A 23,195-nucleotide genomic window follows, 5' to 3' on the forward strand; every position below is an offset into this window, starting at 1 on the left:
TTCTGCGTCAGACCCCACGAGCGCTCGGACGAGATAACGCCAACAATCCAGCCCATGACAACAGCTTTCGCAAGCGTCCGTTCATCCCAGTCACACCACGCGCCCCTCACCCCGTGCCAACCGTTTCGCGCAACAAGTGGCCGACGAGCGCGCCCCTACCGGCCGCTGCGCGAAGCTCCGGCGCGCGCGCGCGGTATAAAACCCCACGCTCCGGGCACTGCGCCGTCATTCCGGACGCGGCTGTCGGCGAGGACGCACGGGTGGTTGAAAGTCTGCTTTTCTACAGTGTCTCGAGTACGCGCACTGCTAAACCGCTGACATGCCGGTGAATATCGCTTCCGTTCTGGTCGCGGACGCTGTCCACGAAAGCTGCGACCAAATCTTGCGCGAGTACGGCATCTCCGTGACGCGAAGGCTACGCATGACACCTGAGGAGCTGTTGGAGGAAGTCAAGGTGAGTGTCTGCTCTACGGTCACCTCGTGGCCACAGAATACTTCCGGAATGAATGCGACGGAGTGTCTGTTCATCTGCATCAGTTGACAATTAAGTGCCTGGCCTCTATAGTTTCACTCTCGAACAGCGCGTGGGATAAACGAACCCTTACGGCGGAACAAGAGGGTGACAGACGAAAATATTGCCCAAATTCAGGATTTTTTTTCTCTGTACTGGAATGTAGTAGACAAATGGGGTTTGCTGCCATGAATGAAGCATATATTAAAGTTTTTATTGGTATTTTTTACTCATAAATATTGATATCTTCACTGTGTAATTAGGATTTCGCGAGGCAGCTGTAGAAGGAGATAGATCGAGGGTTGTCGCTATAGCTCCGTTTGTGGTTATCTGAAACATCAACGTATCACCCTGAGCCTTAGAGATGTAATTTTCGTTCATCATAGTGATTTGAAAAAAAAAAAACAGGTGAAATTATAGATATTCGAAAAAAATGACAATATTTGGTCCCTCCTTTTTGACCCAAAGTATACTAAATATCAATACAAAAAAATCGGCTAGGATGAACTGTACACAATTCAATTTGCTTCAAGGAAGACCAAGAATTACTAAAATCGGATGAAGATTGTAGTATGGGCGACGACAACCATGCCGAAAAACAAAGTTTTTGAGAAAAACGTGTTTTAAGTTTGACAAGAATTTTTTGTATAAAAAAAGGGACAAAGCTTGAAATTTACGGGATATCATCGATGCCTGGTCCATAGTAACGGTATAGTGGATGGCCGCATGCTGCTACTTTGACCTGATAAGCCCTCATTTTCGACCTCAAAACTCTCCGTCTTTGAGCGCCTTGCCGCTGGTGTCTCTGTCTTCACGCAATAGTCGCGTTTCTTCGCCGATGTTGATTTGAAGAACGTTTGCCACATGCGTTATTGCAGTATGGCCTACACTGAATAGACTTACGGTCAAATTTGAAGCAATGTTGACAATTACGCTTCGGCTGTATGTTACTTTTTGGAGCGTATCTCCAAATGAGACTACTGAAACTTTCGTTCACATTTTGAGTAACGCTCCAGCACATCGTTTACTCAAATCGTGATGGTATCGATAACGACTGTGGAAACCTCTTCTGTGTCGGCCGGTGTGGCCGAGCGGTTCTAGGCGCTTCAGTTTGGAACCGCGTGACCGCTACGGTCGCAGGTTCGAATCCTGCCTCGGGCATGGATGTGTGTAATGTCCTTAGGTTAGTTAGGTTTAAGTAGTTCTAAGTTCTAGGGGACTGATGATCACAGATGTTAAGTCCCATAGTGCTCAGACCCATTTGAACCATTTTTTTGAACCTCATCTGTTACGCCTAGGCGGTCCGTGCACGCTCGGCTTCAAACGTTCACAGAATCGTTACTTTTTGGAGTTCGCGCATAATATTTTGGGTAATAATTCTTCAGTGCCTATACGTCCGAATTCCGCAGTAAAAAAATTTCGAATTATTCGCCGTCAAAATTTCGTTCCCCCTTAAATCTTGCTGCGCGTGCTCTGATTTGCCTTATTTTCTTATCATGATCATTCGTTTCTACGTAAGTCGCAGACAACCAAATACTTACACACTCTGATGACAAAATCGGTGATCGAAATTTAATGAGAAGGTCTTGCCGCAACGAAAAAACCGCTGTTTTAATGACTGCCACCCCAATTCGTGTGTCATATCCGTGACCTCCTCTCCCCTATTTCGCGACGATACAAAACAAGCTGCCTTTCTTTGAACTTTTTCGATGTTCTCCGTCAAGCCTGTCTGGTGCAGGTCCCACACCGCGCACAGCAGTACTCTACGAAAGGGCGGACAAGCGTTGTGTGGGCAGTCTCTTTGGTAGACCTGTCGGATTTTCTAACTGTTCTGCTAATAAATCGCATTTTTTTGGTTTGCTTACCCCACAAAATTATCCGTGTGATCGCTCCAAGTCAAGTTATTCGTAATTGTAACCCCTAGGTATTTTCATCAGGTTGCCCTCCGTGGGGTGGGTGCACGCAAAGACTGTGGTTATATTGGGTTAGACAGAGCAGCAATCAGTCGTAGAATTAAGTTGCTTTTATATGACATTTATAGTCACAACGCAGATCCGATTTCGACCTGTGTCAGCAGGTCATTATCAATGCAGTGGTATTTAGCTGAATTACAGGCTTCACGTTTCTGTGTCTTATTCTGTAACCGAAATTTAGCGGATTCCCCTTTGTGCTCATGTGGATGACTTCACTCTTTTCACGACTTAGAGTCAATAGCCGCTTGTCGCACCATCTTCTCTAAATCGTTTCGTAATTTGTTTTACTGATCTGATGACTTTTTAAAACGGTGAATGATATCATCTGCAAATAATCTAAGAGGGCGGCTCAGATTGTCTCCTATATCGCTGGGAACAGCATAACGCACTTTGTTGGATAACGCGAGGCGTTACTTCTGTTTTACTTGATGACATTTCATCAGTTATTACATCCTGGCAGGAAATCACGAATCCAGTCGCACAGCTGATACGGTGGTCTATGGGCACGCAATTTGACTGGAAGTCGCTTGTGAGGTACGGTGTTAAAAGCGTTCTGTAAATCTAAAAATATGGGATCAGTTTAACATCCCCTGGTGAGAATAAAGAGGTAGTTTAGTTGCACAAGAACGATATTTTCCACAGTCTGGAACCGCGCGACCACTACGGTCGCAGGTTCGAATCCTGCCTCGGGCATGGATGTATGTGATGTCCTTAGGTTAGTTAGGTTTAAGTAGTTCTAAGTTCTAGGGGACTGATGACCACAGATGTTAAGTCCCATAGTGCTCAGAGCCATTTGAAGGATATTTTCTGACTCCGTGTTGACTGTGTGTCAATAAATCGTTTCCTTCAAGGTTAACTATAATATTCGAACACAGCATATGTTCCAAAATCCTACGACAAATCCACGTTAGTGATATTGATCTGAAATTTAGCTGATTACTCCCATTTCCTTTCTTGGGTATTGGTGTGACTTGTGCGACTTTCTATCCTTTAGGTACGGATCTCTCTATAAGGGAGCCGTTGTATATGATTGATAAATATGGAGCTATTTTTATCAACATTCGATATATGGTGTGATCAATTTCACATTGAAAATTCCTGGCAGATTAAAACTGTGTGCCGGACTGAGACTCGAACTCGAGACCTTTGCGTTTTGCAGGCAAGTGCTCTACCAACTGAGCTACCCAAGCACGACTCACGCCCCGTCCTCACAGCTTTACTTCTGCCAGTGCCTCGTCTCCTACCTTCCAAACTTTACAGAAGTTCTCCTGCGAACCTTGCAGAACTAGCACTCCTGAAAGAAAGGATACTGCGGACACATGGCATAGCTGTGAGGACGGGGCGTGAGTCGTGATTCGGTAGCTCAGATGGTAGAGCACTTGCCCGCGAAAGGCAAAGGTCCCGAGTTCGAGTCTCGGTCCGTCACACAGTTTTAATCTGCCGGGGAGTTTCATATCAGCGCACACTCCGCTGCAGAGTAAAATCTCGATCTGGAATTTTACTTTCTTCATGATGACATCGGACTTCAAAATGGTTCAAATGGCTCTGAGCACTATGGGACTTAACATCTGAGGCCATCAGTCCCCTAGACTTAGAACTACTTAAACCTAACTAACATAAGGACATCACACACATCCATGCCCGAGGCAGGATTCCAACCTGCGACCGTGGCAGCAGCGCGGTTCCGGACTGTAGCGCCTAGAACCGCTCGGCCACAGCGTCCGGCCCAGCTTAATGTCCACACACTACATTCTTAGTGCCCTTGCCCATTACACTCATTACTCGCGGCAGACAATCTTACCGAGTCTCAATGGAGTTGGGGCAATGCGTGTGCATCCAGATGAAGAAGGTCAATGGCCAGTTAGCCTTATCTGTATGAGGATGGTATCTGTTCTTTTGGACATGTTCAAAAGAACAGATACCATCTTCATAGTATACACTTATGCCGTTGCTTTTTCTATCTCCCGGAACACTTAAAAATTCCGTCTTTCGTATAGCTGTTGCTCTCTGAGTGACGCGTCTTTAATCTGATATATGGCTGCTAAACGACGGTCCTTTAAGTTTCTTTATTTTTGGGAACAGGGTGAAGTCACATGGGGCCATGTCTCCTGAATGTTGAGGGTTGGGCAACATTGCAGCATTGTGTTTGGCCAAAAAATTCGCGAACCAGCAACTAAATGTGGGCAGACGCATGATCGTAAAGTAAAAACAGTGAATTGTTACGGCACAGATCCTGGCGGCTTACTTTCAGGTTGCTTCACGCAGACGGCACTGAGCTTGTGGTCCGTAGCTGGTGGTGTAGTGGCTGGTGTTGCCGCCTCTGGATCACGGGGTCCCGGGTTCGATTCCCGGCCGGGTTTGGGGATTTTCTCTGCCTGGGAACTGGGTGTTTGTGTTGTCCTCATCATTTCATCACCATTCGTGACAGTGGCTAGATTGGAATGTGTAAAAAATTCAATTGAGCGCCCAGCAAACCAAAAAAATGTTCAAATATGTGTGAAATCTTATGGGACTTTACTGCTAAGGTCATTAGTCCCTAAGCTTACACACTACTTAACCTAAACTATCCTAAGAACAAACACACACACACCCATGCCGGAGGGAGGACTCGAACCTCCGCCGGGACCAGCCCCACAGTCCATGAATGCAGCGCCTCAGACCGCTCGGCTAATCCCGCGTGGCTCCGAAAATCAAACATCATCACTGAACTTGTGAGCAATAATCCTTGTTGATCGTTCGTCCTTGTGTCATGAAGTCGTGATGTGATGGATAGGCCGTTAAAATAGAAGAACCTGGTGAGCATAGGCACATCTGATACAACTTGTGCAGTTTTTTTTGTGTTGTAGCTATCTATAGTATTTTCACTGGGAAGATGGAACTTAGTTTCGACGTCGTATCCGCAAGCCCATGTTTAATCGCCTGTTTTGACGTGTTTCAGTAATTCTCCATCGTTACTGACTTCACATAACTATTCTTGCATTCGTCTGTAGTTCAACAATTTGGGAACAAGTTCACCTGTTTTGACGTGTTTCAGTAATTCTGCATCGTTACTGACTTCATATAACTATTCTCGCATTCATCTGTAGTTCGCCGGCCGGAGTGGCCGAGCAGTTCTAGGCGCTACAGTCTGGAACTGCGCCACCGCTACGGTCGCAGGTTCGAATCCTGCCTCTGGCATGGATGTGTGTGATGTCCGTAGGTTAGTTAGGTTTAAGTAGTTCTAAGTTATAGGGGACTGATGACCTCAGATGTTAAGTCCTATAGTGCTCAGCCATCTGTAGTTCAACAATTTTGGAACAAGTTTTCGTACCCGAAACAGCTAACCGATGTGCCAACATCATCATCCACTTTCCCGACTGCGATTTGGGGATAGTACGTCACCACTTCTCCGGCATTTCTCACGACTTCATCGGCTAATGATGTCCGCTCGGTATCTTCACAGAGCTTTCCGGGACGTATCCCACCACACGCGAACCCTTGTTTCATTCATAGCACACTCGCCAAAAGCGGTGTTTAACATTTCTAAAACTTTGCAGTACTTTGTCGTGTAGTTATAACACAATTCAATATAAATTTTTTGATCATTTTTATACAAAATAAATAATCAGTACTATCAAAACACCCGTTGGTTTTTGGCGGCTGACAACAAACTAAATAGACGCTGTGGGTATCATTTTACTCACAAAGGAACCTCCCCATCGCACCCCCCCCCCCCCCCCCCTCAGACGTAGTTATAAGTTGGCACAGTGGATAGGCCTTGAAAAACTGAACACAGATCAATCGAGAAAACAATGAAAAAAATAAGCAAAATATACAAACTGAGTAGTCTATGCACAAGACAGGCATCAAAGATAGTGTGAGCTCAGGAGCGCCGTGGTCCCGTGGTTAGCGTGAGCAGCTGCAGTACGAGAGGTCCTAGGTTCAAGTCTTCCCTCGAGTGGAAAGTGTAATTTTTTATATTCAGACAATTATTATCTGTCCGTCCGTCCGTCCGATGCTATCACTGTTTTGGGAGTGATTATCACATCCACAAGAAAACCTAAATCGGGCAAGGTAGAAGAACCTTTTTACCCATTCGCCAAGTGTACAAGTTAGGTGGGTCGACAACATATTCCTGTCATATGACGCACATACCGTCACCAGTGTCGTATAGAATTTATCAGACATGTTTTCCTGTGGAGGAATCGGTTGACCTATGACCTTGCGATCAAATGTTTTCGGTTCCCATTGGAGAGGCACGTCCTTTCGTCTACTAATCGCACGGTTTTGCGGTGCGGTCGCAAAACACAGACACTAAACTTATTACAGTGAAAAGAGACGTCAATGAACGAACGGACAGATCATAACTTTGCGAAAATAAAGAAAGTAAACTGTTCACTCGAGGGAAGACTTAAACCTAGGATCTCTCCTTCCCCAGCTGCTCACGCTGACAATGGGACCACGGCGTTCCTGAATACATATGGTCCTTGATGTTACTTATCTTCCACATGGACTACTCAGTGTATAATTTACTTATTTTTTCCATAGTTCCACACAACTTCTTCCTGTTTTCTCGATTGATCTGTGTTCAGTTTTTCAAGGCCTATCCACTGTGCCAACTTATAACTAAATCTGAGGGGGGTGAGATGGGGAGGTTCCCTTGTCAGTGATCTTTACAAACACAACGACGGAAAAAATAGCACGAATAGAATTAATACAAGCCGCGAAATTACCTAACTGCCGTGACATTCTGAACACACCTCGTAATACGCCTATTGTAGACGGGGGCATCCGCCAATCGCTAGCGACGTCACGGCCTTGGAAGTGACTGATTTCCGGAACAACAACTTCAAGGTCACAGCGCGCTCTTGGTGGCTGCGAACGTAAACACGAGCGCGTGGAACCGCGGTAGGTAAACAGGCTAAGCTCAGTAGCTTCTCGGAACGCGTGCGTGCTTGGCTAAACGCGAGCTGTTGCGTCGTAAGATGACGAAGCGACACACACACACACACACACACACACACACAACCACGAGCTGTAGTAAACACACTCCCACACGGTACAATGGCCAGTCAATGTAGCTAAATCAACTCAAAGTCAACAAGGCACTGGGATCTGTAACACGACAGCCTGTAAATGGTTCAAATGGCTCTGAGCACTATGGGACTTAACATCTGTGGTCATCAGTCCCCTAGAACTTAGAACTACTTAAACCTAACTAACTTAAGGACATCACACACATCCATGCCCGAGGCAGGATTCGAACCTGCGACCGCAGCGGTCGCGCGGTTCCGGACTGCGCGCCTAGAACCGCTAGACCACCGCGGCCGGCTACACGACAGCCTACTGTAAAGGGAAGAAACACTTTATTCAATGACAAACACGCGACCTTGGACGCAGCAACGCAGCTACGTTAGCGAACTGTTCCGAACGCTTTGCGGTGCAGCGACCGCGCTGAAATATCAAACAACGGCCAACGGTCAAATTGTCCTAGGCGAGCGCGCACGTGCAACGCCACCTAGGCACATGCGAGGCAGTGTGCGACTCGAGTTGTGGCGAAGCGGACACGATCTAATTGTTTGATACACTCCTGGAAATGGAAAAAAGAACACATTGACACCGGTGTGTCAGACCCACCATACTTGCTCCGGACACTGCGAGAGGGCTGTACAAGCAATGATCACAAGCACGGCACAGCGGACACACCAGGAACCGCGGTGTTGGCCGTCGAATGGCGCTAGCTGCGCAGCATTTGTGCACCGCCGCCGTCAGTGTCAGCCAGTTTGCCGTGGCATACGGAGCTCCATCGCAGTCTTTAACACTGGTAGCATGCCGCGACAGCGTGGACGTGAACCGTATGTGCAGTTGACGGACTTTGAGCGAGGGCGTATAGTGGGCATGCGGGAGGCCGGGTGGACGTACCGCCGAATTGCTCAACACGTGGGGCGTGAGGTCTCCACAGTTCATCGATGTTGTCGCCAGTGGTCGGCGGAAGGTGCACGTGCCCGTTGACCTGGGACCGGACCGCAGCGACGCACGGATGCACGCCAAGACCGTAGGATCCTACGCAGTGCCGTAGGGGACCGCACCGCCACTTCCCAGCAAATTAGGGACACTGTTGCTCCTGGGGTATCGGCGAGGACCATTCGCAACCGTCTCCATGAAGCTGGGCTACGGTCCCGCACACCGTTAGGCCGTCTTCCGCTCACGCCCCAACATCGTGCAGCCCGCCTCCAGTGGTGTCGCGACAGGCGTGAATGGAGGGACGAATGGAGACGTGTCGTCTTCAGCGATGAGAGTCGCTTCTGCCTTGGTGCCAATGATGGTCGTATGCGTGTTTGGCGCCGTGCAGGTGAGCGCCACAATCAGGACTGCATACGACCGAGGCACACAGGGCCAACACCCGGCATCATGGTATGGGGAGCGATCTGCTACACTGGCCGTACACCACTGGTGATCGTCGAGGGGACACTGAATAGTGCATGGTACATCCAAACCGTCATCGAACCCATCGTTCTACCATTCCTAGACCGGCAAGGGAACTTGCTGTTCCAACAGGACAATGCACGTCCGCATGTATCCCGTGCCACCCAACGTGCTCTAGAAGGTGTAAGTCAACTACCCTGGCCAGCAAGATCTCCGGATCTGTCCCCCATTGAGCATGTTTGGGACTGGATGAAGCGTCGTCTCACGCGGTCTGCACGTCCAGCACGAACGCTGGTCCAACTGAGGCGCCAGGTGGAAATGGCATGGCAAGCCGTTCCACAGGACTACATCCAGCATCTCTACGATCGTCTCCATGGGAGAATAGCAGCCTGCATTGCTGCGAAAGGTGGATATACACTGTACTAGTGCCGACATTGTGCATGCTCTGTTGCCTGTGTCTATGTGCCTGTGGTTCTGTCAGTGTGATCATGTGATGTATCTGACCCCAGGAATGTGTCAATAAAGTTTCCCCTTCCTGGGACAATGAATTCACGGTGTTCTTATTTCAATTTCCAGGAGTGTATTTCCGCGCGAAGTCGACGCGGTTTGCAGTGTGTTTCACGTCTTAAAACGGCTGAAATTTTAATCAGTGCTGGTTCAAGAACGGCGTGTATTGTGGGACAACAGAATTAAAAATTATCATAAGCGATTAATATCATACCGTGATTGGGGGGTGGGGGGGGGGAAGTTGCGAATATAATTGGTGCTGCAAGTAACTACATGTGTAACATACATTTATTAAGCAGTGTTGTTCACTTTCTGTGCGCAGGATTATCTTCAACATACAATTTAAAATTTTTCTTCATTGCCAATATAAAGGATACCACAAGTAAGAGCACACAACACGTTTTTAAGCAGTGTACTCTACATTCATTTTTACAGGATTTTGTTCAAAATACAATTTAAAATCATCCCTCACTTGCACAGCTGCCCGTCATGATGCATTGTATCTCGTCTGCAAATTGTCTTGTCCTGAATTTGGTATATTTCGGTATAGATCTAAGTTCTAGGGGACTGATGACCTCAGATGTTAAGTCCCATAGTGCTCAGAGCCATTTGAACCATTTTGTGATTTGAAGTATCATATGCGTATAAAAAGTAAAATGGCTCTGAGCACTATGGGACTTAACATCTCTGGTCATCAGTCCCGTAGAACTTAGAACTACTTAGACCTAACTAACCTAAGGACATCACACACACCCATGCCCGAGGCAGGATTCGAACCTGCGACCGTAGCGGTCACGCGGTTCCAAACTGAAGCGCCTAGAGCCGCACGGCCACACCGGCCGGCTATAAAAAGTAAAAATTTCAGCAGTTTTCACATTCAGTACTTTTACTGACTTCGGTGGTGCTTGAGCGAGGCTTCCTTGGTGAACAGCGGCTGTTTGCACGGGAGTCTAGGTTCGGACGCCGTTGGTGGCGGTCAGGCTGTGTTAGCCTTGTGTTGCAAGAAAGTTTTATCTGATGAGCGGTGAAACAGCCGCTAGTTCTCGTGTGTGAATTATTCAGAGTTCCTACTTTCACACACAGATATTAGGACTGAAACTTCCTGGCAGATTAAAAGTGTGTGCCCGACCGAGAGTCGAACTCGGGACCTTTGCCTTTCGCGGGCAAGTGCTCTACCAACTGAGCTACCGAAGCACGACTCACGGCCGGTACTCTGTAAAGGTAGGAGACGAGGTACTGGCAGGAGTAAAGCTGTGAGTACCGGCCGTGAGTCGTGCTTCGGTAGCTCAGTTGGTAGAGCACTTGCCCACGAAAGGCAAAGGTCCCGAGTTCGAGTCTCGGTCGGGCACACAGTTTTAATCTGCCAGGAAGTTTCATATCAGCGCACACTCCGCTGCAGAGTGAAAATCTCATTCTAGATATTAGGACTGCTTACAAAACACTCGTGGGACCGATTCCAAAAGATTACTCAAGTGCGTGGGACCCGTACCAGATAGGACTAATAGGGAATATTGAACATATACAGAGAAGGGCAGTGCGAATGGTGACAGATTCCTAGAGTGACCATTTAAAGCCTTGTCTAGAAACTTTTGTTAACAGACTTTCTCAGGACAGTTTACATCTGTCCTCAAGAGCCTGCCAGTTCACTTCCTTCAGTATCTCTCCGACACCCTCCCATGGATTAAACATCCCACCTTCCAAACTTCTGTTCTTTGTATCTCCTTTGGAAGTTCCTATATGTATAAAAAGAAACATGTATTACAGGCCACTGAAGATGCTTGTAAATAAGAAAAGCGAAACGCGTATGGTAATAAACAAACTGTCTTCAGTTAGTTGCATAGACGGAACATACCTCAATGAATTTTGGAAGCGGCTACGGAACGACAGAAAACAGAAAAAAATGACGAAACAAAACAGTGTTTATGTGGCGATTATCACGTATCAAAACGAAACAACGTCAACATTCATTTGGGCCGCCGTGTAATTCCCCTGTGACTGGAAACGATGGCTTGTCGCTCCCGTGCACTGCAAGGGCTAAAATACACCGGCTGCTCGTTAAGTGTGAGAGGCAGCTCCTGGAAGCAGGGTTTGTGTGGCGCGCCGATGCTGTTGGCTACGCTGGAGGGCTGAAGGCCAACAGGTCGTGTGTGTGCGTGTGTGCCCTTGCCAAGGTCAACGGCCGGCTCAGTTTGTGGCTCCCACTGCCAGCAATACGAACGCCCTCCCCTGTCCTACGCTACGCTAGGTCGCGGTGCGCGTTAGTACACCTAGCTCTTTATTCACATGAAGTGCTCAGTGCTATTGACAAGCGATTTCAGATCGATTCCGTTTGCCTGGATTTCCGGAAGGCTTTCGACACAGTACCACACAAGCGGCTCGTAGTAAAATTGCGTGCTTATGGAATATCGTCTCAGTTATGTGACTGGATTTGTGATTTCCTGTCAGAGAGGTCACACAGTTCGTAGGAATTGACGGAAAGTCATCGAGTAAAACAGAAATGATTTCAGGCGTTCCCCAAGGTAGTTTATAGGCCCTTTGCTCTTCCTTTATGTATATAAACGATTTGGGAGACAATCTGAGCAGCCGTCTCCTGTTGTTTGTAGATGACGCTGTCGTTTATCGACTAATAAAGTCATCAGAAGATCAACACAAACTGCAAAACGATTGCCCGCATCTCGTGGTCGTGAGGTAGCGTTCTCGCTTCCCACGCCCGGGTTCCCGGGTTCGATTCCCCGCGGGGTCAGGGATTTTCTCTGCCTCGTGATGGCTGGGTGTTGTGTGATGTCCTTAGGTTAGTTAGGTTTAAGTAGTTCTAAGTTCTAGGGGACTGATGACCATAGATGTTAACTCCCATAGTGCTCAGAGCCATTTGAACCATTTTTTGCAAAACGATTTAGAAAAGAAATCTGAATGGTGCGAAAGCTGGCAGTTGACCCTAAATAACGAAAAGTGTGAGGTCATCCACATGAGTGCAAAAAGGAACTCGTTAAACTTCGGTTACACGATAAATGAGTCTAATCTAAAAGCCGTAAATTCAACTAAATACCTAGGTATTACAATTTCGAACAACTTAAATTGGAAAGAACACACAGAAAATGTTGTGGGGATGGCTAACCAAAGACTGCGTTTCGTTGGCAGGACACTTAGAAAATGTAACAGACCTACTAGGGAGACTGCCTACACTACGCTTGTCCGCCCTCTTTTAGAATACTGCTGCGTGGTGTGGGATCTTTACCAGGTAGGACTGACGGAGTACATCGAAAAAGTTCAAAGAAAGGCAGCAAGTTTTGTATTACCGCGAAATATGGGAGAGTGTGTCACAGAAATGATACAGGATTTGGGCTAGAAATCATTAAAAGAAAGGCGTTTTTCGTTGCGACAGAATCTTCTCACGAAATTCCAATCACCAACTTTCTCCTCTGAATGCGAAAATATTTTGTTGACACCGACCTACATAGGGCAGAATGATCACCACGATAAAATAAGGGAAATCAGAGCTCGTACGGAAAGATAAGGTGTTCATTCTTTCCGCGCGCTTTACGAGATTGGAATAATGGAGAATTGTGAAGGTGGTTCGATGAACCCTTTGCCAGGCACTTAAATGTGATTTGAAGAAATCTGGTAACGAATGCAGGTCGCTTATCGAGTTTGAGCCGAAAAGAGGTGATAGGGAAGCCGTATATGAGAAGGGAGTGAGATAGGTCTGATGTTACTAATACATTGGAATTACGAATTAACAAACGCCTTCCGTCACAACTTTTCGTGTTTTATTAAGTACACGATGCATTTCGGACGCTGTGGGTCCGTCATCAGGTGTAACTTGCCTAATATATGCTTTATTTTTTCCCTTGAATTAGGTGAAACGTATATTTCTCTCATGCATTTCACCTCATTCAAGCGAAAAAAGCAAAGTATGTACTAAGAGAAATTACACCTGATGATGGACCCACAGGGTCTGAAATGCATCGTGTACTTAATAAAATTCGAAAAGTTGTGACTGAAGGCGTTTGTTGGCTCGGAGCACTATGGGACTCAACTGCTGAGGTCATTAGTCCCCTAGAACTTAGAACTAGTTAAACCTAACTAACCTAAGGACATCACAAACATCCATGCCCGAGGCAGGATTCGAACCTGCGACCGTAGCGGTCTTGCGGTTCCAGACTGCAGCGGAAGGCGTTTGTTAATTCATACTTCAAATGTACTGAATACAGTCACGTTTGAAGCCGCGAAATACGTATAAAATTAGATTGATGTTATTAAGTCTGTATACTGGGCAAGTGGTTAAGGAAACAAATGACAAAGTTGGAGAGGGGAGTGAAATTAAAAGGTTCAAATGGTTCAAATGGCTCTGAGCACTGTGGGACTTAACATGTGAGGTCATCAGTCCCTTAGAACCTAACAAACCTAAGGACATCACCACATCCATGCCCGAGGCAGGATTCAAACCTGCGACCGTAGCGGTCGCGCGGTTCCGAACTGTAGCGCCTAGAACCGCTCGGTCACTCCGGCCTGCTACAACGGTCTGTGGCGCGTTGCTTGTATAACAGCGAACGGGAAGGGCGCAGCGGTACAAACAAAACGAACACCACCCTTTGCCACGCACTTAGGGACTCGGAGGAACCTACTGTAGAATACATGGGCCCAACAACATGCCGAATGGACCGCTCAGGTTTGTATCACGTTCTCTTCACCGATGAGTGTTACAGACAATCGTCGGAGACGTGTTTGGAGGCAAGCCCGTCAGGCTAAACGCCTTAGACACACTATCCAGCGAGTGCAGCAAGGTGGAGGTTCCCTGCTGTTTTGGGGTGGCATTATGTGGGGCCGACGAACGCCGCTGGTGGTCACGGAAGGCGCCGTAACGGCTGTACGATACGTGAATGCCATCCTCCGACCGATAGTGCAACCATATTGGCAGCATATTCGCGAGGCAGTCGCCTTCGTGGACGACAGTTCGGGCCTCCATCGTGCATATCTTCGGAATGACTTCCTTCAGGATAACGACATCGCTCGGCTGGAGTGGCAAACATGTTCTCCAGACATGAAACCTATTTAACATGCCTGGGATAGACTGAAATGGGCTGTTTATGGACAACGAGACCCACCAACCGCTCTGAGGAATCTACGCCAAATCGCCGTTGACGAGTGGGACAATCTGGACCAACAATAAAAATGGGCTGAAATGATGTTTAAGTTGATCTCTATTCCAATTATCTGTAGTTTCCGAAACTGTCGGAACCAAGGTGATGCTAAACTTCTTTTGATGTGTGTATTAATAATACCACTTCATGTAACTTTTTGTCAGTTGGGTTACTGAAACATTAACCTTATGGTTAATGGTCTACATAGGCGACAACATATATCTTGAAACTTCCTGCCAGATTAAAACTGTGTGCCGGACCGAGACTGGAACTGGGGACCTTTGCCTTTCGCGGGCAAGTGCTCTACCATCTGAGCTACCGAAGCACGACTCACGCCCGGTACTCACAGCTTTACTTCTGTCAGTATCTCGTCTCCTACCTTCCAAACTTTACAGGAGCTCTGCTGCGAACCTTGCAGAACTAGCACTCCTGGAAGAAAGGATATTGCGTAGACATGGCTTAGCCACAGTGTGGGGGATGTTTCCAGAATGAGATTTTTCACTCTGCAGCGGAGTGTGCGCTGATTTGAAACTTCCTGGCAGATGAAAACTGTGTGCCGGACCGAGACTCGAACTCGAGACCTTTGCCTGGGTCCCGAGTTCGAGTCTCGGTCCGGCACACAGTTTTAATCTGCCAGGAAGTTTCATATCAGCGCACACTCCGCTGCAGAGTGAAAATATGATTCTGGATACATATTTCTTGATTGTGACGCAGTTCACTTCTTAAATATACGACTAATGACAATCTATCGTTGGTTGTAAAGAACAGAACAATCAAAAGTGAGAAAAAGCGATTATAATTTTAAACGTAATATTTTGCAAAATCGTCGGTCGATCTTCAACACGCTGATGCGTGATGGTGAACATTTTTTTTTCTTACCTTTTTTTTTCTAAGTGTATTACGAGCACTTGCGGCTCCGACAATGTTTTCCCGATCAGCTGCAGCATCGTGTTAAGACGGTCGTCGTAGAACATTACTAGTGCCACGTAACTTGCTTAAGACATTTAAAAATCGTATTAGGACAAGGAGTAAATTTGACAACAAGAAGCCATTGAAGTGAATAACAATAACTTTACACACTACTGGCCATTAAAATTGCTACACCACGAAGATGACATGCTACAGACGCGAAATTTAACCGACAGGAAGAAGATGCTGTGATATGCAAATGATTAGCTCTTCAGAGCATTCACACAAGGTTTGCGCCGGTGGCGACACCTACAACGTGCTGACATGAGGAAAGTTTCCAGCCGATTTCTCGTACACAAACAGCAGTTGGCCGGCATTGCCTGGTGAAACGTTGTTGTGATGCCTCGTGTAAGGAGGAGAAACGCGTACCATCACGTTTCCGACTTTGATAAAGGTCGGATTGTAGCCTATCGCGATTGCGGTTTATCGTATCGCGACATTGCTGCTCGCGTTGGTCGAGATCCAATGAATGTTAGCAGAATATGGAATCGGTGGGTTGAGGAGGGTAACACGGATCGCCGTGCTGGATCCCAGCGGTCTCGTATCACTAACAGTCGAGATGACAGGCATCTTATCCGCACGGCTAAAACGGATCGTGTAGCCACGTCTCGATCCCTGAGTCAACAGATGGGGACGTTTGCAAGACAACAACCATTTGCACGAACAGTTGCACGGCGTTTGCAGCAGCACGGACTATCAGCTCGGAGACCGTGGCTGCCGTTATCCCTGACGCTGCATCACACAGAGGAGCGCCTGCGATGGTGCACTCGATGACGAAGCTAGGTGCACGAATGGCAAAACGTCACTTTTTCGGATGAATCCAGGTTCTGTTTACAGCATCAGGATGGTCGCATCCGTTTTTGGCGACATCGCGGTGAACGCACATTGGAAGCGTGTATTCGTCATAGCCATACTGTCGTATCACCCGACGTTACGGTATGGGGTGCCATTGGTTACACGTCTCGGTCATCTCTTGTTCACATTGACGTCACTTTGAACAGTGGACGTTACATTTCAGATGTGTTACGACCTGTGGCTCTACCCTTCATTCGATCCCTGCGAAACCCTACATTTCAGCAGGATAATGCACGACCGCACGTTGCAGGTCCTGTACGGGCCTTTCTGGATACAGAAAATGTTCGACTGCTGCCCTGGCCAGCCCATTGTCCAGATCTCTCACGAATTGAAAACGTTTGGTCAATGGTGGCCGAGCAACTGGCTCGTCACAATACACCAGTCACTACTCCTGATGAACTGTGGTATCGTTTTGAAGCTGCACGGGCAGCTGTACCTGCACACGCCATTCTAGCTCTATTTGACTCAATGCCCAGGCGTATCGAGGCTGTTATATCGGCCAGAGGTGGTTGTTCTGGGTAAGGACTTCTCAGGATCTGTTCACCTAAATTGCGTGAAAATGTAATCACACGTCAGTTCTAGTATAATATATTTGTCCAATGAATACCCGTTTATCATCTGCATTTCTTCTTGGTGTAGCAATTTTAATGGCCAGTAGCGTAATTAACTCTACTCCGTTGAGGAGGAACGCTACGGAGCTTCAGAGTAGACGATGGCGGGTCACTGGAAAAGAGTCAGAGCACACACTCCTATACAATTTTCCTGTATCTCTGAGATCGGGAGGCCGGGAAAAAGAGGTTCAGTGTTTTGTTACAGGCTATTGCAGCGGGGGCCTATAGCGAGGACCCAGCCGGTAGGCTCAGTCGGGCAGAGAAAGTCGTCCTGGATGCAGAGGTTGGCGAAACCGGGTTGCGAACCAGAGACCCACTTACCTCTGCAAGCCCCTCCACACGTGTGCGGCAGCCGCAACCCACACCCACCTGCACCGCTAGTCAAGCCTACGTCTCCATAGACAATTTCAGGCCTCACTGCCCTCCCCGCGTACGTAGACTAACAATTCCTTGATGACTCAGGATGTTTCGTATCAACCTATCCCTTCTTTTAGTCAAGTTGCGCCACAAATTTCTTTTCTTCCCAATTCAACTCTGTACCTCCTCGGCCGTTAGTCAATGTGCCCATCCAATCTTCAAAATTCGTCAGTAGGACCACATTTCAAAAGCTTCTATTCACTTCTTATGTGGACGGTTAATCTTCCGCATTTCACTTCCGTACAACGTTACAGTCCAGACAAATATCGTCGTAAAAGACTTCCCAACACTTAAATTTATAATCGATGTTAACAATTTTCTCTTTTCCAGAAACGCTTCTCTTGCTATTGCCAGTCGCATTCCCTATACTGCGGCCATCGTCCGTTATTATGTTCTCCAAACAGCAAAATACATGTACCACTTTAGCTATCCCATCCGCTAAGACTTTTTTCGAAAAAGCTAGAAAAATCCGCTAAGGAAGTTGAAGCGTTTTGACGTGTTCTACACTGAAGAAGGCCACACGCCAATCGGATTTTTGTAAATTTTTTGTTTTTATTGTACCTAAAGTTCATGCCTAAAATATCAATCATCCAAACCAACTCAGTGCAAAGGTTTCCAAGCGCATTTAATACCTACATCTACGTGATTACTCTGCTATTCACAATAATGTGCCTGGCAGAGGGTTCAGTGAACCACTTTCAAGCTGTCTCTCTACCGTTCCACTCTCGAACGGCACGCGGGAAAAACAAGCACTTTTAATTTTTCTGTGCCAGCCCTGATTTCTCTTATTTTATCGTGATGATCATTTCTCCCTATGTAGGTGGGTGCCAACAAAATGCTTTCACAATCGGAGGAGAAAACTGGTGATTGAAATTTGATGAGAAGATCCCGTCGCAACGCAAGACGCCTTTGTTTTAATGATTGCCACTCCATTTCACGTATCATGTCTGTGGCACTATCTCGCCTACTTCGCGATAATACAAAACGAGCTGCCCTTCTTTGTACTTTTTCGATGTCATCTGTCAGTCCCACCTGATGCGGATCCCACACCGCACAGCTGTACTCCAGAACAGGGCGGACAAGCGTGGTGTAAGCAGTCTCTTTGGTAGACCTGTTGCACCTTCTCAGTGTTCTGCCAACGAATCGCAGTCTTTGGTTTGCTATACCCACAACATTATCTATGTGATCGTTCCAGTTTAGGTTATTTGTAATTGTAATCGGTAAGTATTTAGTTCAGCTTACAGCCTTCAGTTTTGTGACTTTTTGCGTAATCGAAATGTAGCTGATTTCTTTTAGTACTCACGTGAATTAACTTCACACTTTTCTTTATTCAGGGTCAATTGCCACTTTTCGCACCATACAGACATCTTATCTAAATCATTTTGGCAGTCGTTTTGGTCAACTGATGACTTTACAAGACGGTAAATGACAGCATCATCTGGAAACAATCTAAGACAGCTACTCAGATTGTCTCCTATGTCGTTAATATAGAGCAGGAACAGTAGATTCCTTGGGGAACGCCGGATATTACTTGTGTTTTACTCCATGACTTTCCGTCTATTACTACGAACTGTGACCTTACCGACAGGAAATCACGAATCCAGTCGCACCTTAGATGAAGTTCAGCTTTTCGGTGATCAACGGTGTTCTCCATGTCGGCAGCTCGGGTTCGCTTTTCAGTCAATGCATATTTTTAAACGAAGGTGCATGCGCTACGACCAGTGGTGTGATCTTAAAATATATTAAGATGAAAAATTGTAATTTATAATCGTTTTTTAGTTTAAACAATATTTTTGACAATGTTTTATAAAATATTGGTAATTAATCCTGTATTGGAGAAGAAAAACTCGTTAAAACTTTCAGGTTTGCCGATGACTTTGTAATTCTGTCAGGGACAGCAATAAGGCTTGGAAGTGCAGTTGAATGGAATGGACAGTGTCTTGGAACGACAATACAAGATCCTTTCTTTTCTCTCTTTTGCTGGTGCCGTTTTCCCGCAATGACGCAGGGTCGGCATGGTTAATCGAATTTGGCAAGGTTAATTTAAGGGGTGGCGATTAACTATTGACGAAGGGGCAGATCGTCTGCAAATTAGTCACGGTTCTGCCTACGAAATCATCTTAAAACAACTCACACAGTTGCATAAACAAACGCGCTTGGCCATCTGCAAAAAAACATTTGGATGGCTACGGTAACGAAGGGAACAACTTCTTAGGATCACGTGACGAAACATGGAGACATCATTACGAGCCAGGATGTAAACGGTAGAGTATGGAATGGAAACATCCAAATTCACGGTGCAAGAAAAAGTTAAAGACCCAACCGTTCACAGGAAAACCGATGCTTACGGTTTTTTTGGGACGCACAAGGTCCAGTACTGGAACATTAAGGGGAAAGGGGCACAGCAATAAACAGTGTGCGTTGCAGTGAGATGTTTACTACCAGGCTAAAGCCAGCAATTCGAAGCAAACGCCGAGGATTGCTGTCACAAGGTGTTGTGTTGTCGCACGACAATGCCCGTCCGCATACTGCTACCCACTCTGATGAAACGCTCCAGAAACTCAAATCTGAAGCACTGGATCATCCTCCGTATAGTTCCGATCTTGCCCCTTCTGACTATCACTCGTTTGGTCCACTTAAACAGGCGTTAAGGGGCCTTCGATTTGCCTCGGAAGAAGCAGTGAAGGAAGCGGTGTATTCCTGGCTCGCAGCTGAACCGAGACCCTACTTTGTCGAGGGCATCAGGAAGCTTGTAGAACGATGGACCAAGTGCGTTGAAACGCAACGAGACTATGTCGAAAAATGATGTTCTTGTAACTTTCCTATTTGATTACAATGAAAATTTATACTACTTTGCAGATAACAGTTGACTTACCCTCGTATAAGCACCAAAATGTAGGGACGTAATACGAGGGTCACTCGAAAAGAGATGCACACTATTTTTTTAAAAATCCATCTTTTATTCTATATGTCTGAAAATTTTACAGTGTGTAGATACATCCTTTAGGAGCAATATTTTCATTTCTCCACATAATTTCCACCCCTCTCAACTGCCTTACGCCATCTTGGAACCAGCGCCTGTATACCCGCACGGTAAAATTCTGGACCAACCTGTTGGAGCCCCTGTTTAGCAGCGTGCACAAGGGAGTCATCATCTTCAAACCTTGTTCCACGAAGGGAGTCTTTCAGTTTCCCAAAGAGATGATAGTCACACGGAGTCAGGTCAGGACTGTAAGGCGGGTGTTTCAGTGCTGTCCATCCGAGTTTTGTGATCGCTACCACGGTTTTTTGACTGACATGTGGCCGTGCATTGTCGTGCAACAGCAAAACATCCTGATTTTGCCGATGTGGTCGAACACGATTCAGTCGAGCTTGAAGTTTCTTCAGTATCGTCACGGAATTTATGTTGGTTCCACTTGGCACGATGTCCACAAGCAAGAGTCCTTCGGAATCGAAAACGAACGTAGCCATAACTTTTCCAGCAGAAGGTGTGGTTTTGAATTTTTTGTTCCTTGGGCGAATTTGCACGATGCCACTCCATCGATTGCCTCTTCGTCTCTGGTGAAAAACGATGCAGACACGTTTCATCACCTGTCACGATTCTTCCAAGAAATTCATCTCCACCATTCTCGTACTGTTCCAAAAGTTCGCTGCATACCGTTTTTCTTGTTTCTTTGTGAGTCACTGTCAACATCCTGGGAACCCACCTGGCACAAACCTCTTTTAACGCCAACACTTTCAGTATTCTGCAAACACTTCCTTCCCCTATTCCAACGCAGCGTGACAATTCGTTCACTGTGATGCGTCTGTCAGCAGTCACCAATTCGTTAACTCTCTGCACATTGCCGGCCGCGGTGGCTATGCGGTTCTAGGCGCTGTAGTCCGGAACCGCGCGACTGCTACGGTCGCAGGTTCGAATCCTGCCTCGGGCATGGATGTGTGTGATGTCCTTAGGTTAGTTAGGTTTAAGTAGTTCTAAGTTCTAGGGGACTGGTGACGTCAGATGTTAAGTCCCATAGTGCTCAGAGCCATTTGAACCATTTTTTCTCTGCACACTGTCTGGAGTGTGTGCAGTACGAGGCCTGCCGCTGCGAGGACAATCCTCAATATTGCCGTGCCCGCTTTCATCACATAACCTGCTCGCCCATCGACTAACTGTACTGCGATCGACAGCAGCATCTCCGTACACCTTTTTCGACCTCTTGTGGATGTTTCCCACTGTGTCGTTTTCACAGCATAGGAATTCTATGACAGCACGTTGCTTCTGGCGAACGTCAAGTGTAGCAGCCGTCTTGCTGTGACGGCGCCACTCACGGGAACAGGTTGAACTAAGTTTGAAAACAAGCGGGAAGAATGTATCTACACACCGTAAAAGTTTCACACATGCAGAATGGTTGGTTGGTTGGTTGTTGTGGGGAAGGAGACCAGACAGCGTGGTCATCGGTCTCATCGGATTAGGGAAGGATTGGGAAGGAAGTCGGCCGTGCCCTTTCAGAGGAACCATCCCGGCATTTGCCTGGAGTGATTTAGGGAAATCACGGAAAACCTAAATCAGGATGGCCGGACGCGGGATTGAACCGTCGTATTCCCGAATGCGAGTCCAGTGTCTAACCACTGCGCCACCCCGCTCGGTCATGCAGAATGAAAACTGTATTTTTAAAAAAATAGTGTGCATTTCTTTTGGAGTGACGCTCGTATGTATGGTGATAGGAGCGCAATGTCCCACTGGTATTTTTCTGCCAGATTACGAACGGTGCCAGCTGCGGCGTGCTGAAAGGAACAGCCAGCAGTGTGCGTACACAACCACAAACGCAAATGGAAACGCAAACGGAAACGCAAACACTGCTACACAAAGGCGGTCACGCGCGCACGGACGGTAAACATGTTTATGCCGGCTGTTCAGTGAACCCCGGTAATTCTCCGCGCTAGCGTCTGGTACTGACTGCAGGTCACCAAACTCGTTCAGTTTTACATTAAAAGTTCTCGCTTCACTTACCGCGTCAGGTTCGGACAAAATTTCAAGTTTTCGATGATAGCCTACATCGTCATCGACAGATACTAAAATTGACTTCCGTGAACTGGTTTTTTTCTCTTATTCTATCCGCCCCCATTAGCTGAGTGGTAAAACTACGCCCAACGCCGTTACGACTGCTGAATTTTTAAACCCTGACGGTATACCTTACCCTAAAACAAAACGAAACGCGATTAACTGGTTAGCCGGCCGTGGTGGCCGTGCGGTTCTAGGCGCTTCAGTCCGGAACCGTGTGACTGCTGCGGTCGCAGGTTCGACTCCTGCCTCGAGCATGGATGTGTGTCATGTGCTTAGATTAGTTAGATTAAAGTAGTTCTAAGTTCTAGGGGACTGATGACCTAAGATGTTAAGTCCCATAGTGCTCAGAGCCATTTGAACAATTTTGAACCAACTAACTGGTCGAAAGACCAAACGATGCATTACATCCTCACAAAATAATCAAGCAGTAGGGAGGACTTCTGGGTATACCTTACAACTGAGCACCACAAGTTGATATGTACTAAAAAATACAAAGAAAATTACGCAAATTTTTTAACTAAAACAACACTGTAACCAAAAAAGTGCGTACTTTACATTACACATCCAAGCATTTCGTATATTAGACAAATGATTTTTGGTTAACGTTTGTACTTCACGTAGCAGGAGGAGGATTTCCAGCAGAAAGTAATCAGAGAAGATCATCAGTATAGACCAGTTAAGCCTATGTGTATCTATTACTTTGTTTTGCGGTAAGCACAGTGATGAAACTGGTATACACCCTTTATTTAGTTTCTG

At 46.6% G+C, this 23,195-nt stretch overlaps 1 protein-coding gene across 1 annotated transcript in view; it reads left to right on the forward strand.

The window, feature by feature from the left end:
* Nucleotides 1-230: 230 nt before the first annotated feature.
* LOC124553639 (D-3-phosphoglycerate dehydrogenase) overlaps nucleotides 231-23,195 on the forward strand; it is a 76,167-nt gene continuing 53,202 nt past the window's right edge. The window contains exon 1 of the mRNA XM_047127510.1: nucleotides 231-454. Coding sequence (XP_046983466.1) covers nucleotides 320-454 — 135 coding nt within the window. The 5' untranslated portion in view covers nucleotides 231-319. The remainder of the gene's footprint in view (nucleotides 455-23,195) is intronic.

Source organism: Schistocerca americana, chromosome 11, assembly GCF_021461395.2.
Source record: "Schistocerca americana isolate TAMUIC-IGC-003095 chromosome 11, iqSchAmer2.1, whole genome shotgun sequence".
Taxonomy (NCBI): Eukaryota; Metazoa; Arthropoda; class Insecta; order Orthoptera; family Acrididae; genus Schistocerca; species Schistocerca americana.